General features: G+C 51.6%; 1 protein-coding gene and 1 long non-coding RNA gene across 2 annotated transcripts in view; both read right to left on the reverse strand.

Annotated features, from left to right (window-relative positions):
* Positions 1-3,529, reverse strand: part of UBTD1 (ubiquitin domain containing 1) — an 85,474-nt gene extending 81,945 nt beyond the window's left edge. Inside the window, exon 1 of the mRNA XM_089664197.1 lies at positions 1,315-3,529. Within this exon, the coding sequence (XP_089520323.1) occupies positions 1,315-1,396 (82 nt within the window). The 5' untranslated portion in view covers positions 1,397-3,529. The remainder of the gene's footprint in view (positions 1-1,314) is intronic.
* A 5,396-nt stretch (positions 3,530-8,925) lies between these two features.
* The window catches only part of LOC149434029 (uncharacterized), a 29,579-nt gene continuing 23,893 nt past the window's right edge, over positions 8,926-14,611 (reverse strand). The window contains exon 2 of the long non-coding RNA XR_016308824.1: positions 8,926-9,044. This is a non-coding gene — a long non-coding RNA (uncharacterized LOC149434029). The remainder of the gene's footprint in view (positions 9,045-14,611) is intronic.

Here is a 14,611-nt window from a genome sequence, read left to right on the forward strand (position 1 = left end):
AGTTCCCGACGCCCTCAGAGAAAAAAAAAAAAAACTGGCTGAAAACGCAGAGATCTGAATGTGTCCCATCATGTTTTTTTCTCTTTTGACCAACTTGTTGCTGGGCAGATTATTAAAAATGCAAAAACGCATTAAAAACACACAACATGCATTTCTGCAACATCTCCATTGAAGTCTATTGGACCAAAACACAACGTCTTTCATTTAAACAAGTCCCTGACCCCTTCCAAAAAAAATTAAAAAAAACACGCACTGGGTGAAAACGCAGAGATGTGAATGCGTCCCATAGGAAACCATGTTAAATAGACTGTAGTGCGCTTCCGCCGATTGCAAAACGCTTAGGCGTGAACCTAGCCTCACGGCAGGAAGTTCCAAGCATGACCCGTTCAAGCGAGCAGGGCCCCAACGCAACCACGAGACAAACACCAAAAACGCACAATAGCTGCAAAACACGCCACGTGTGTGCGCCATTCATTTTGAACGTCGCTTCAAACGCAGTGCTGTTTTGTTGCGATTAAAAAAAGCCTCCCCCCCAAAAGAAGCCCCTGCTCCTCACTGAGCAAATCGCAGTAGTAGTTGCCACTGCTACAGTGATCACCGCTGTCTTCGGATTCTCGTTCTCTGACTGGATGAGGTGGGGATTGTGACATCATCACGCTGCCTGTCCAATCACAAAACAGCTTGCATCCATTGGGAAAAATGCAGGAGGTTCTGTGATTGGTGGGGGGGCCCATGACAGCGACCCCACTGCGAAGCAGGGCAGCCACTCGGCACGGGACGCGAAAGACCACAGCGATCACTGCGGCGCCAGAAACTTCGACAGCAGGGGCGGACTGACAACTCATGGGGCCCCCAGGCAATGGGGGATCATGGGGCCCGTGTCCTTGCCCAAACTCAAAAAAGCCTATGAAAAAGGTACAAGGGGCATCTCATGGGGCCCCCTACTGACCCCGGGCCCTCGGGCAGTGCTGGAGTTTCCAAATGGTCTGTCCGTCCCTTTTCGGCAGCGAATGGAAAGCGACTACTTGCACCGTTCCATCGCAAGAACAACGCAACACAAACCAGACCGGGGGCTCAGCTTCAGGCCTCATCACGCCGGGCGTTTTTACAGCTGCGTCTGTTGGCTTCTGGCGATTTAAAAACACTGGAACGCTGGTAAACGTGGGAAAACGCAGCACACCAGCGTTTGAGCCAAAATATTCCCCCCACCTTAACAAAAAACACAGACACTACAGCCCAATGATACAAAAAAGGGGAACACTGGAGGGGCACCCACCTTCCTCCGCAGCACCCCCATGTAACACATCGACTTACCTGCTCTCTTGCGGGGGTGACCAGAGGATCTGGATTGGGATCTCGGGCTCTCCCCTCGGGGTCGTCCCATGCAGCCTCCCATGGCCTGGAATCTGCTCAGAATGGCCCCATAAAGGGATCAGGGGGTCCAATAAAGGTGGTGGGGGGGCGATAACCCGACAATATTAGAGGGGCTCCGATGACCCAACAATTGTCAGGGGCTGTCCAGACAGTGGCCCCCAACTTATCCTCCAGGAGCTCTGATGACCAGACAGTGGCCCCCAACTTATCCTCCAGGAGCTCTGATGACCAGACAGTGGCCCCAACTTATCCTCTAGGAGCTCTGATGTCCAGACAGTGGCCCCCAACTTATCCTCCAGGAGCTCTGATGACCAGACAGTGGCCCCCAACTTATCCTCCAGGAGCTCTGATGACCAGACAGTGGCCTCCAACTTATCCTCCAGGAGCACTGATGTCCAGACAGTGGCCCCCAACTTATCCTCCAGGAGCTCTGATGTCCAGACAGTGGCCCCCAACTTATCCTCCAGGAGCTCTGAAGTCCAGACAGTGGCCCCCAACTTATCCTCCAGGAGCTCTGAAGTCCAGACAGTGGCCCCCAACTTATCCTCCAGGAGCTCTGATGTCCAGACAGTGGCCCCAACTTATCCTCCAGGAGCTCTGATGTCCAGACAGTGGCCCCAACTTATCCTCCAGGAGCTCTGATGTCCAGACAGTGGCCCCAACTTATCCTCCAGGAGCTCTGATGGCAATGGCCGACAGTCCTGTGCAAGCTCCGACAATAGCAGAAAGGCTCCAACAATCCTAGAGAGGCTCTGAGAATATTAGGGGGGGGGGGGGCTTCTGGTGACCAATTGACAGTTGTCAGGGGTTCTGATGACCCAACAAAATTTTGTGGGGCTCTAATGATCCTACAGAAGATCCAACAATTGTTGGAGAGTTCTGATGACCTGGCAGTCCTATAGAGGTTCCGAGAACTTCACAGAGGCTTCGACAATTTCAGGGGGGGCTGATGACCTTAGAGGGGATCTGATGGTTCCACAAAAGCTCCCAAAAAGGTCCTATAAGAGCTCCAATGACCGGACAGTGGCTCAGAAGGTCCTACGGAAGCTTAGAAGGTCCTAATGAGACTCAGATGGTCCTACAGAAGTTCCGGTGGTCTCAAAAAGGTTTTTTAGAGGCTCCGATGGTTCCACGGAAGCTTAGGAGGTCCTGATGAGCCTGTGCTGGTTCCAGAGAGGTGTAGAATGTCCTATAGAGGTTCCGGTGGTCTCAAAGGCTCTATAAAGGCTCCGATGTTCCCAGAGAAGATTAGGGGGTCCTAATGAGCCTCTGACAGTCTCAGAAGGTGCTATAGAGGTTCCGATGGTCTCAGAAGGTTCTACAGAGACTCCAAGAAGTCCCACAGAAGCTGAGGGGGTCCTAATTAGGCTGTTATGGTCCCACAGAAGCTTAGGGGGTCCTAATTAGGCTGTTATGGTCCCACAGAAGCTGAGGGGGTCCTAATTAGGCTGTTATGGTCCCACAGAAGCTTAGGGGGTCCTAATTAGGCTGTTATGGTCCCACAGAAGCTTAGGAGGTCCTATTGAGGCTGTTATGGTCCCACAGAAGCTGAGGGGGTCCTATTGAGGCTGTTATGGTCCCACAGAAGCTGAGGGGGTCCTATTGAGGCTGTTATGGTCCCACAGAAGCTGAGGGGGTCCTATTGAGGCTGTTATGGTCCCACAGACGCTTAGGAGGTCCTAACAAGACTCTGGTGGTCAAAGAAAGGTTCAGGAAGTACTATAGAGGTTCCGGTGGTCTCAGAAGGTTCTATAGGGGCTCCAAAAGGTCCCACAAAAGCTGAGGGGGTCCTAATGAGGCTGTGCTGGTCCCACAAAAGCTTAGGAGGTCCTATAGAGGTTCCGAAGGTCCCACAGAGGCTCCTCAAGTCATAGAAGGGCTCTTCAGGTCCCCCAGAGGCTCCTCAGATACTTCCAGGTCTGGGGATCAGCAGTAACTTTCCTCCGGCACCTCCCAGCTCAGCAGCCCGGCTCCCCTCCTCCTCCAGCCGGCAGCAGGCAGCTCTTCTCCCCGGGCAGGCAGTCTGGAGCTCTCCGCAAAGTCCCAGGAAGTGTCAGTTGGGGAGGGGGAAGGGCAGTTCTCCCCGCACCCCACACACTCTGATACTTGTTTGCAAATAAATGTTTGTTATGAATTTTTCTTTCCTCTTTGCAAAAGAAAAAAAAAAAACTCCTCCTTCTCTTTCCCATCCCCCTCCCAGTCCAGGTGAGCATGTGACACAGGGCCACCCTGCTGTGCCTAGGCTCTCCTCCCCTGCTCACATTAACCCCTGCACTGCTGGCTGCCTGGCAGGATGTCTGTTTATCTCTGTCTATGTAATCCACAGACTGACAGACCCCCCCCCTCTATTGATGATCAGTGATTGCCCCATGTGGGGGGCAGGGCAGGGGCACAGGATCCTGCTGGGAGGGGCCCCTGCTCTGATGATGGCTGATCCTGGATGGCTAGGGTTGTGGGTTCAGCTGATGTGTGGATAGGATTTCTGATGACACAGAGGGGCTTTGTCTTTTCTGCTGACCTGACCTATCACAGCGCAGATCCGACATACACCACCCAATCTGATTGTGCAATCTCATTTAGACTTCCCAGAATCTGTGCACCATGAGAGCACAGTGGTCCCAAACTGCAGCCCGGGGGCCAGAGGCGGCCCTTTGCTTGGTCTTATCCAGCCCCTGGGGCTCTATTTCATCCACTAATACCAACAATGGGGCAAAATTCTACCCACTGACACCAATGAAAGAGCACAACTTCTCCCAATGACACCAACTATGGGGCACAACTTCTCCCAATGACACCAACTATGGGGCACAACTTCTCCCAATGACACCAACTATGGGGCACAACCTCTCCCAATGACACCAACTATGGGGCACAACTTCTCCCAGTGACACCAACTATGGGGCAAAACGTCTCCCAATGACACCAACTATGGGGCACAACTTCTCCCAATGACACCAACTATGGGGCACAACTTCTCCCAATGACACCAACTATGGGGCACAACGTCTCCCAATGACATCAACTATGGGGCACAACGTCTCCCAATGACACCAACTATGGGGCACAACTTCTCCCAATGATACCAACTATGGGGCACAACTTCTCCCAATGACACCAACTATGGGGCACAACTTCTCCCAATGACACCAACTATGGGATACAACTTCTACCAATGACACCAACTATGTGGTACAACTTCTCCCAATGACACCAACTATGGGGCACAACTTCTACCAATGACATCAACTATGGGGCACAATTCCTCCCAATGACACCAATGCTGGGGCACTATTCCTCCCACTGACGCCAATGATGGGACACTATTCCTCCCACTGACGCCAATGATGGGGCACTATTCCTCCCACTGACACCAATGATGGGGCACAATTCCTCCCAATGACACCAATGCTGGGGCACTATTCCTCCCACTGACGCCAATGATGGGGCACTATTCCTCCCACTGACGCCAATGCTGGGGCACTATTCCTCCCACTGACGCCAATGATGGGACACTATTCCTCCCACTGACACCAATGATGGGGCACTATTCCTCCCACTGACACCAATGATGGGGCACTATTCCTCCCACTGACACCAATGATGGGGCACTATTCCTCCCACTGACACCAATGATGGGGCACTATTCCTCCCACTGACACCAGTGATGGAGCACTATTCCTCCCACTGACACCAGTGATGGGGCACTATTCCTCCCACTGACACCAGTGATGGGGCACTATTCCTCCCACTGACACCAGTGATGGGGCACTATTCCCCCCACTGACACCAATGACGGGGCACTATTCCTCCCCCTGACGCCAATGATGGGGCACTATTCCTCCCACTGACACCAATGACGGGGCACTATTCCTCCCCCTGACACCAATGATGGGGCAATATTCCTCCCACTGACACCAATGATGGGCCAATGATGGGGCACTATTCCTCCCACTGACACCAATGGTGGGGCACTATTCCTCCCACTGACACCAGTGATGGGGCACTATTCCTCCCACTGACACCAATGATGGGGCACTATTCCTCCCACTGACACCAATGATGGGGCACTATTCCTCCCACTGACACCAATGATGGGGCACTATTCCTCCCACTGATACCAATGATGGGGCACTATTCCTCCCACTGACACCAATGATGGGGCACTATTCCTCCCACTGACACCAATGGTGGGGCACTATTCCTCCCACTGACACCAGTGATGGGGCACTATTCCTCCCACTGACACCAATGATGGGGCACTATTCCTCCCACTGACACCAATGATGGGGCACTATTCCCCCCACTGACATCAAAGATGAGGCATTTTTTTCCCACTGGCATTGTGACCTTTTCTACTCCCGATGGTCACAGTCTGGCTCCCTAAAAACTGAAGGACAGTAAACTGGTACTTTGTTTAGAAAGTTTGGAGACCCCTGAATTAGCATGAAGTTATAAATGGGGGCAGGCCTTCGCACTATTATTCATCTATTTATATGGCGCCGTCAATTTACACAGCGCTGTACATATATATATATACAGGGGCTGAGTGGTTAGCACTTCCTCCTGGCAGTACTCCGGTAGTTGGTTCGAATCCCAACCATGGCACCACCTGCCTGGAGTTTGCATGTTCTCCCTGTGCCTGTGTGGGTTTCCTCTGGGTACTCCGGTTTCCTTCCACACTCCAAAGACATGCTGGTAGGTGAATTGGCTCCTGTATGTGTATGTATGAATGTGAGTTAGGGACCTTAGATTGTACGCTCCTCAGGGGCGGGGACTGATGTGAATGTACAATATATATGTAAAGCGCGGAGTACATTGACGGCGATATATAAGTACCTGAAATAAATAATAAATATATATCGTACATTGTCATCAGTCCCCGCCCCCGAGGAGCGTACAATCTAAAGCTGGCCATACACGCATAGATTTTCCAAAGAGAGTGTTCGGAAGAGAAGACGTACGAACATTCTTTGCGCATTCGATGAACGGACGAACGTTGTCAGAAAATCGACTTCTCCTTTTGACATTCCACTTTAAAACGAATGTCATTTCTGAACGATCACCGCCCATTCAAAAATTTGTTTGACGGAGAAAAGTTTTCCTTCCCGCCCCCTTAGAATTTTTCCCGTCACTGCTGTAGAAAATTAACATCGGTATGACCCCCCCCCCCCCCACACACACACTCACGATTAGAAAATGAAACAAATATTCTTCAAACGAAAATTCCAGAACGAAAATCTATCCGTGTGTGGCCGGCTTAAGGTCCCTAATGCAGGCCATAGACGGGTCGAAATTTGGACGATTTTCACACCGTTAGTGGGTTTTACTTGGTCGGCTGTTTTTCGGAGTTTTGGCACATTTTTTTTATTGGTAAAGCTGGAAAATTCATGAAAAACAACAGATTTTCAAAATCATTGGTGGCACCATCGGATTACAGAACAAACAATGTTTTGGATTTTCGATTGAAAATCGTTCGGAATTTGACCCATGTATGACCTGCTTTACTCACACACACACTACATTGGCCCTGCCCTCCAATTCATGTGATTCAGGTGTACCAATCCCCTCCAAATCATGTGATTCAGGTGTACCAATCCCCTCCCAATCATGTGATTCAGGTGCTCCAATCCCCTCCATATCATGTGATTCAGGTGTTCCAATCCCCTCCATATCATGTGATTCAGGTGCTCCAATCCCCTCCATATCATGTGATTCAGGTGTCCCAATCCCCCCCATGGACACAGGTGTATACAATCAAGCCCCTAGGCATGCAGACTGCTTCTACAAACATTGGTGAAAGAATGGGTCGCTCTCAGGAGCTCAGTGACTCCAAGCGTGGTCCCGTGATAGGTGGCCACCTGGGCAATAAGTCCATCCGTGACATTTCCTGGCTACTAAATATTCCACGCTCAACTGTTAGTGGGATTATAACAAAGTGGAAGCCACTGGGAACAATAGCCACTCAGCCACCAAGTGGTAGGCCACGTCACATGACAGGGCGGGGTCAGCGCATGCTGAAGCGCACAGTGCGCAGAAGTCACCAACTGTCTGCAGAGTCAATAGCTAAAGACCTCCAAACTTGGTGTGGCCTTCAGATGAGCCCAACAACAGTGCGTAGAGAGCGTCATGGAATGGGTTTCCATGGCCGAGCAGCTGCATCCAAGCCTTCCATCACCAAGTGCAATGCAAAGTGTCGGATGCCGTGGTGTAAAGCACGCTGCCACTGGACTCTAGAGCAGGGGAGACGTGTTCTCTGGAGTGACCAAACATGCTTCTGTCTGGCAATCCGAGGGACGTGTCTGGGTTTGGCAGTGGCCAGGAGAACAGTACTTGCCTGACTGCATTGTGCCAAGTGTAAAGTTTGGTGGAGGGGGGAATATAGTGTGGGGTTGTTTTTCAGGGGTTGGGCTTGGCCCCCTAGTTCCAGTGAAGGGAACTCTTAAGGTGACATTTTGGACAATTTCATGCTCCCACATTTGTGGGAGGAGTTTGGGGATGGCCCTTTCTGTTCCAACATGACTGCCCACCAGTGCACAAAGCAAGGTCCATAAAGACATGGAGGAGCCAGTTTGGGGTGGAGGAACTTGACTGTCCTGCACAGAGTCCTGACCTCAACCCCATAGAACACCTTTGGGATGAATTAGAGCGGAGACTGCGAGCCAGGCCTCCTCCCCCGACATCAGTGCCTGACCTGACAAATGTGCTTCTGGAAGAATGGTCCAACCTTCCCATAGACACCCTCCTAAACCTTGTGGGGGGCCTTCCCAGAAGAGTTGAAGCTGTTATAGCTGCAAAGGGCGGGGCCAACTCAATATTGAACCCTACGGACTAAGACTGGGGGGCCATTAAAAGTCATGTGTGTGGAAAGGGCGGGGCCAACTCAATATTGAACCCTACGAACTAAGACTGGGGGGCCATTAAAGGTCATGTGTGTGGAAAGGGCGGGGCCAACTCAATATTGAACCCTACGGACTAAGACTGGGAGGGGCCATTAAAGGTCATGTGTGTGGGAAGGGCGGGGCCAACTCAATATTGAACCCTACGGACTAAGACTGGGGGGCCATTACAGGTCATGTGCGGGGAAAGGGCGGGGCCAACTCAATATTGAACCCTACGGACTAAGACTGGGGGGCCATTACAGGTCATGTGCGGGGAAAGGGCGGGGCCAACTCAATATTGAACCCTACGGACTAAGACTGGGGGGCCATTAAAGGTCATGTGTGTGGAAAGGGCGGGGCCAACTCAATATTGAACCCTACGGACTAAGACTGGGGGGGCCATTAAAGGTCATGTGTGTGGAAAGGCCGGCGGCCCAATACTGCAGGCAATATAGTGTATAGACAGGAGCCGATCAATCTACCAGCATGTCTTTGGAGTGTGGGAGGAAATCAGCGTACCCAGGGGAAACCCACGCAGGCACAGGGAGAACATGCAGACTCCAGGCAAACTCCTAGTTGATGGTAGATCCAATGGCCCATACACACGATTGTTAGTATACAGGTATCAAGAGCCAATCACGACAGTTCATGTGACAATAACATTTTTCTGGTGTGATATCAGATGGTGTGATTTTCATTTAATGAATACAGAAGTCGTCCGGAAATACAAATCATGACGCAACTTCCAAAGTTCTATTCTGTCGTACAGAATCTTCATAAGTTGAGTGAACTCTTCATTTTTGATATGGAGATCAGCATGCAAAAAAACAAAACAAAAAAAGCAGAGGATCATTCGTCCAATGTACTCATCATGTGTACTAGGCATGAGCAGGGCTGTCATAAAGCATGGGCACTACCCAGGGGCCCCAGGTGCATTGGGGGCCCCATGGTAATCTTGCATTACATTATACCTGCCAGCTGTCCAGGATTTGCTGGGATAGTTACGCTGTTTACTAAACTGTCCCAGGGATGGCCCAGGCAGCGTCCCAGAACTTGTACTGTGTCCTCCTGATCCCAGTACTGTGCCCTCCTGACTCCCCCTATACTGTGCTCTCCTGATCCCAGTACTGTGCCCTCCTGACTCCCCCTATACTGTGCTCTCCTGATCCCAATATTGTGCCCTCCTGATCCCAGTATTTAGCCCCCCTGACTCCCCCTGTACTGTGCCCTCCTGATCCCTGTATTGTGCCCTGCTGATCCCAGTACTGTGCCCTCCTGACTCCCCCTGTACTGTGCTCTCCTGATCCCAATATTGTGCCCTCCTGATCCCAGTATTTAGCCCCCCTGACTCCCCCTGTACCGTGCCCTCCTGATCCCAGTATTGTGCCCTCCTGATCCTTGTACTGAGCCCTCCTGATCCCAATATTGTGCCCTCCTGATCCCTGTACTGTGCCCTCCTGATCCCAGTATTATGTCCTCCTGATCGCAGTATTGTGTCTTCCTGATCCCAGTATTATGTCCTCCTGATCCCAGTATTGTGCCCTCCTGATCCCTGTACTGTGCCCTCCTGATCCCTGTATTGTGTCCTCCTGATCCTTGTACTGTGCCCTCCTGATCCCTGTACTGTGCCCTCCTGATCCCAGTATTGTGCCCTCCTGATCCCTGTACTGTGCCCTCCTGATCCCAATATTGTACCCTCCTGATTGCTGTACTGTGCCCTCCCAATATGTATAAATTAATTGGTTTACGTGAAAGTTATAGCGTTTACAAATGGCGGGATATATACTGGGACTTTTAAATTTTTTTATATTAGTAATGGCAGCAATCAGCGACTTATAGCGCACCCCCTACCCGGAAATACAAAATCACGTATTTGTATTTCCGCAGCACAGTGGCCACATGGTTAGCACCTCCGCCTGGTATTACTAGGGATCGTTGGTTCACATCCCAACCAAGGCATCACCTGCCTGGAGTTTGCATGTTCTCCCTTTGACTGTGTGGGTTTCCACCGGGTACTCCGGATTCCTCCCACACTCCAAAGACATGCTGGTAGGTTAATTGGATCTTTTCTAAATTGGCCCTAGTAAGTGTATGTATGAATGTGAGTTAGGGACCTTAGATTGTACACCCCTTGAGGGTTATATTTGAAAGCACCCTTAGCTGACTGAATTAATTGTCCAGGCGTTTCCTGGCATACCAAGGGACTGATGTGAATGTACTATATATATATATATATGTGTGTGTGTAAAGCGCTGCATAAATTATTGGCACTATATAAGTACCTGAAATAAATAAAAAAAATAAAGTTAGGGACTTTAGCTTGTACGCCCCTTGAGGGTTAAGGACTGATGTGAATGTACAATATATATGTAAAGCGCTGCATAAATTGACGGTGCTATAAGTCCTCATGCACCCGGGACATTTTGATAACGAAGGTAACGTTAGCTGTGTAAAGTCACGTTAAAAAAGTGAGTTTTCAGCTTTTTTAAGTGTTTTTGCATTAGCGTTTTGCTGCGTTTTTCAGCGTTTGCATTTTTTTACCCCCCCCCCAAAATTATTTTGGGGTCAAAAAAAGTCCAAAAATGCCAGTTTGCAGCGTTCTTACAGCTAAAAAAGAAGCCCACTAGTTCTGTGTTTTTTTTGCCAGCCATAAAACGTTGATTCCAGTCTATGTGTGTATGGACACATAGGATAACATGCTGGGGAGTTTACTGGCTGTAGGAAAAAAAACTAAAAAAGCCAAAAACAGCCGCTGTAAAAACGTTCCGTGTTCATGAGGACTATAAGTACCTGTAAAAAAAAAAAAAAGTATACAAATGTGATTTTGCGCAGCCCTGCCTCCCTGTAGCCGTAGTTCTACTATAGGGCGGCGGGGAAGCGGTTAATTAAATCAAACATTGCGTGGAGGACACATAGCTGCCAAAACCCCGGAGGCGATCCTCTGGAAGTTTTCGCATAGTTGTGGTGTGAATATGTTGGGTAGTGAATGTGGTGTCATCCATGATGGAGCCGATTTGGAAATGACACGCAAGCCAAGGTCAGCCATATCATGTAATAATGACTGTTGTCTTGTACTGGGCAAGAAATTCCGTATTATAACGAGGAAGTTGTAAGCTTGGCTTAATCCGGGGTTGTCACCCGGCAGTTAGTGGATTTGGTGACTACCGTCCTCAGGAATGGAAGCCGCTGTTTGGACTCATAACAATGAGAAGAGATGTGATTGTCCTCACAGACATCCACAGTGACTGATATCATGCCATGTAATGGGATAGAGGACCATTGTTTGGTGAGTCTTGAGTGACACCCATGAAGTCAGCTGCTCTACGTCCTTCATACCTGGCACACCCATTTTTTTTTTACTTGATGCTTTCTAGGCAACGTGTCGGAATTTACATTAATTGTCCCCATAGACATCGAACATCAACCGTCCCGGAGCAACGAAACTGCCCAGTGTAGCCGTAGGTCACAACTCTCCCGTGTAGCCGTAGGTCACAACTGTCCCGTGTAGCCGTAGGTCACAACTGCCCCGTGTAGCCGTAGGTCACAACTGCCCCGTGTAGCCGTAGGTCACAACTGTCCCGTGTAGCCGTAGGTCACAACTCTCCCATGTAGCCGTAGGTCACAACTGCCCCGTGTAGCCGTAGGTCACAACTCTCCCATGTAGCCGTAGGTCACAACTGTCCCGTGTAGCCGTAGGTCACAATTGCCCCGTGTAGCCGTAGGTCACAACTGTCCCATGTAGCCGTAGGTCACAACTGTCCCGTGTAGCCGTAGGTCACAACTGCCCCGTGTAGCCGTAGGTCACAACTGTCCCGTGTAGCCGAAGGTCACAACTGCCCCGTGTAGCTGTAGGTCACAACTGCCCCGTGTAGCCGTAGGTCACAACTGCCCCGTGTAGCCGTAGGTCACAACTCTCCCGTGTAGCCGTAGGTCACAACTCTCCCGTGTAGCCGTAGGTCACAACTGTCCCGTGTAGCCGTAGGTCACAATTGCCCCGTGTAGCCGTAGGTCACAACTGTCCCGTGTAGCCGTAGGTCACAACTCTCCCGTGTAGCCGTAGGTCACAACTGCCCCATGTAGCCGTAGGTCACAACTTTCCCGTGTAGCCGTAGGACACAACTGTCCCGTGTAGCCGTAGGACACAACTGTCCCGTGTAGCCGTAGGACACAACTGTCCCGTGTAGCCGTAGGTCACAACTGTCCCGTGTAGCCGTAGGTCACAACTGTCCCGTGTAGCCGTAGGTCACAACTGTACCGTGTAGCCGTAGGTCACAACTGTACCGTGTAGCCGTAGGTCACAACTGTACCGTGTAGCCGTAGGTCACAACTGTCCCGTGTAGCCGTAGGTCCCAACTGCCCCGTGTAGCCGTAGGTCACAACTGTCCAGTGTAGCCGTAGGACACAACTGTCCCGTGTAGCCGTAGGACACAACTGTCCCGTGTAGCCGTAGGTCACAACTGCCCCGTGTAGCCGTAGGTCACAACTGCCCCGTGTAGCCGTAGGTCACAACTGTCCTGTGTAGCCGTAGGTCACAACTGTCCCGTGTAGCTGTAGGTCACAACTGTCCCGTGTAGCCGTAGGACACAACTGCCCCGTGTAGCCGTAGGTCACAACTGTCCCGTGTAGCCGTAGGTCGCAACTGCCCCGTGTAGCCGTAGGTCACAACTCTCCCATGTAGCCGTAGGTCACAACTGTCCCGTGTAGCCATAGGTCACAACTGCCCCGTGTAGCCGTAGGTCACAACTGCCCCGTGTAGCCGTAGGTCACAACTCTCCCATGTAGCCGTAGGTCACAACTGCCCCGTGTAGCCGTAGGTCACAACTCTCCCATGTAGCCGTAGGTCACAACTGTCCCGTGTAGCCGTAGGTCACAATTGCCCCGTGTAGCCGTAGGTCACAACTGTCCCATGTAGCCGTAGGTCACAACTGTCCCGTGTAGCCGTAGGTCACAACTGCCCCGTGTAGCCGTAGGTCACAACTGTCCCGTGTAGCCGAAGGTCACAACTGCCCCGTGTAGCTGTAGGTCACAACTGCCCCGTGTAGCCGTAGGTCACAACTGCCCCGTGTAGCCGTAGGTCACAACTCTCCCGTGTAGCCGTAGGTCACAACTGTCCCGTGTAGCCGTAGGTCACAATTGCCCCGTGTAGCCGTAGGTCACAACTGTCCCGTGTAGCCGTAGGTCACAACTCTCCCGTGTAGCCGTAGGTCACAACTGCCCCATGTAGCCGTAGGTCACAACTTTCCCGTGTAGCCGTAGGACACAACTGTCCCGTGTAGCCGTAGGACACAACTGTCCCGTGTAGCCGTAGGACACAACTGTCCCGTGTAGCCGTAGGTCACAACTGTCCCGTGTAGCCGTAGGTCACAACTGTCCCGTGTAGCCGTAGGTCACAACTGTACCGTGTAGCCGTAGGTCACAACTGTACCGTGTAGCCGTAGGTCACAACTGTACCGTGTAGCCGTAGGTCACAACTGTCCCGTGTAGCCGTAGGTCCCAACTGCCCCGTGTAGCCGTAGGTCACAACTGTCCAGTATAGCCGTAGGACACAACTGTCCCGTGTAGCCGTAGGACACAACTGTCCCGTGTAGCCGTAGGTCACAACTGCCCCGTGTAGCCGTAGGTCACAACTGCCCCGTGTAGCCGTAGGTCACAACTGTCCTGTGTAGCCGTAGGTCACAACTGTCCCGTGTAGCCGTAGGACACAACTGCCCCGTGTAGCCGTAGGTCACAACTGTCCCGTGTAGCCGTAGGTCACAACTGTCCCGTGTAGCCGTAGGTCACAACTGTCCCGTGTAGCCGTAGGTCACAACTGTCCCGTGTAGCCGTAGGTCACAACTGCCCCGTGTAGCCGTAGGTCACAACTGTGCCGTGTAGCCGTAGGTCACAACTGTGCCGTGTAGCCGTAGGTCACAACTTTCCCGTGTAGCCGTAGGTCACAATGGCCCCGTGTAGCCGTAGTTCACAACTGCCCCGTGTAGCCGTAGGTCACAACTGTACCGTGTAGCCGTAGGTCACAACTGCCCCGTGTAGCCGTAGGTCACAACTGCCCCGTGTAGCCGTAGGTCACAACTGTACCGTGTAGCCGTAGGTCACAACTGTACCGTGTAGCCGTAGGTCACAACTGCCCCGTGTAGCCGTAGGTCACAACTGTGCCGTGTAGCCGTAGGTCACAACTGTGCCGTGTAGCCGTAGGTCACAACTTTCCCGTGTAGCCGTAGGTCACAATGGCCCCGTGTAGCCGTAGTTCACAACTGCCCCGTGTAGCCGTAGGTCACAACTGTACCGTGTAGCCGTAGGTCACAACTGCCCCGTGTAGGCGTAGGTCACAACTGTCCCGCGTAGCCGTAGGTCACAACTGT

This window comes from Staurois parvus, unplaced genomic scaffold (assembly GCF_062004578.1).
Source record: "Staurois parvus isolate SC_StPar_1 unplaced genomic scaffold, SC_StPar_1.0 ptg001853l, whole genome shotgun sequence".
NCBI classification, from domain to species: domain Eukaryota; kingdom Metazoa; phylum Chordata; class Amphibia; order Anura; family Ranidae; genus Staurois; species Staurois parvus.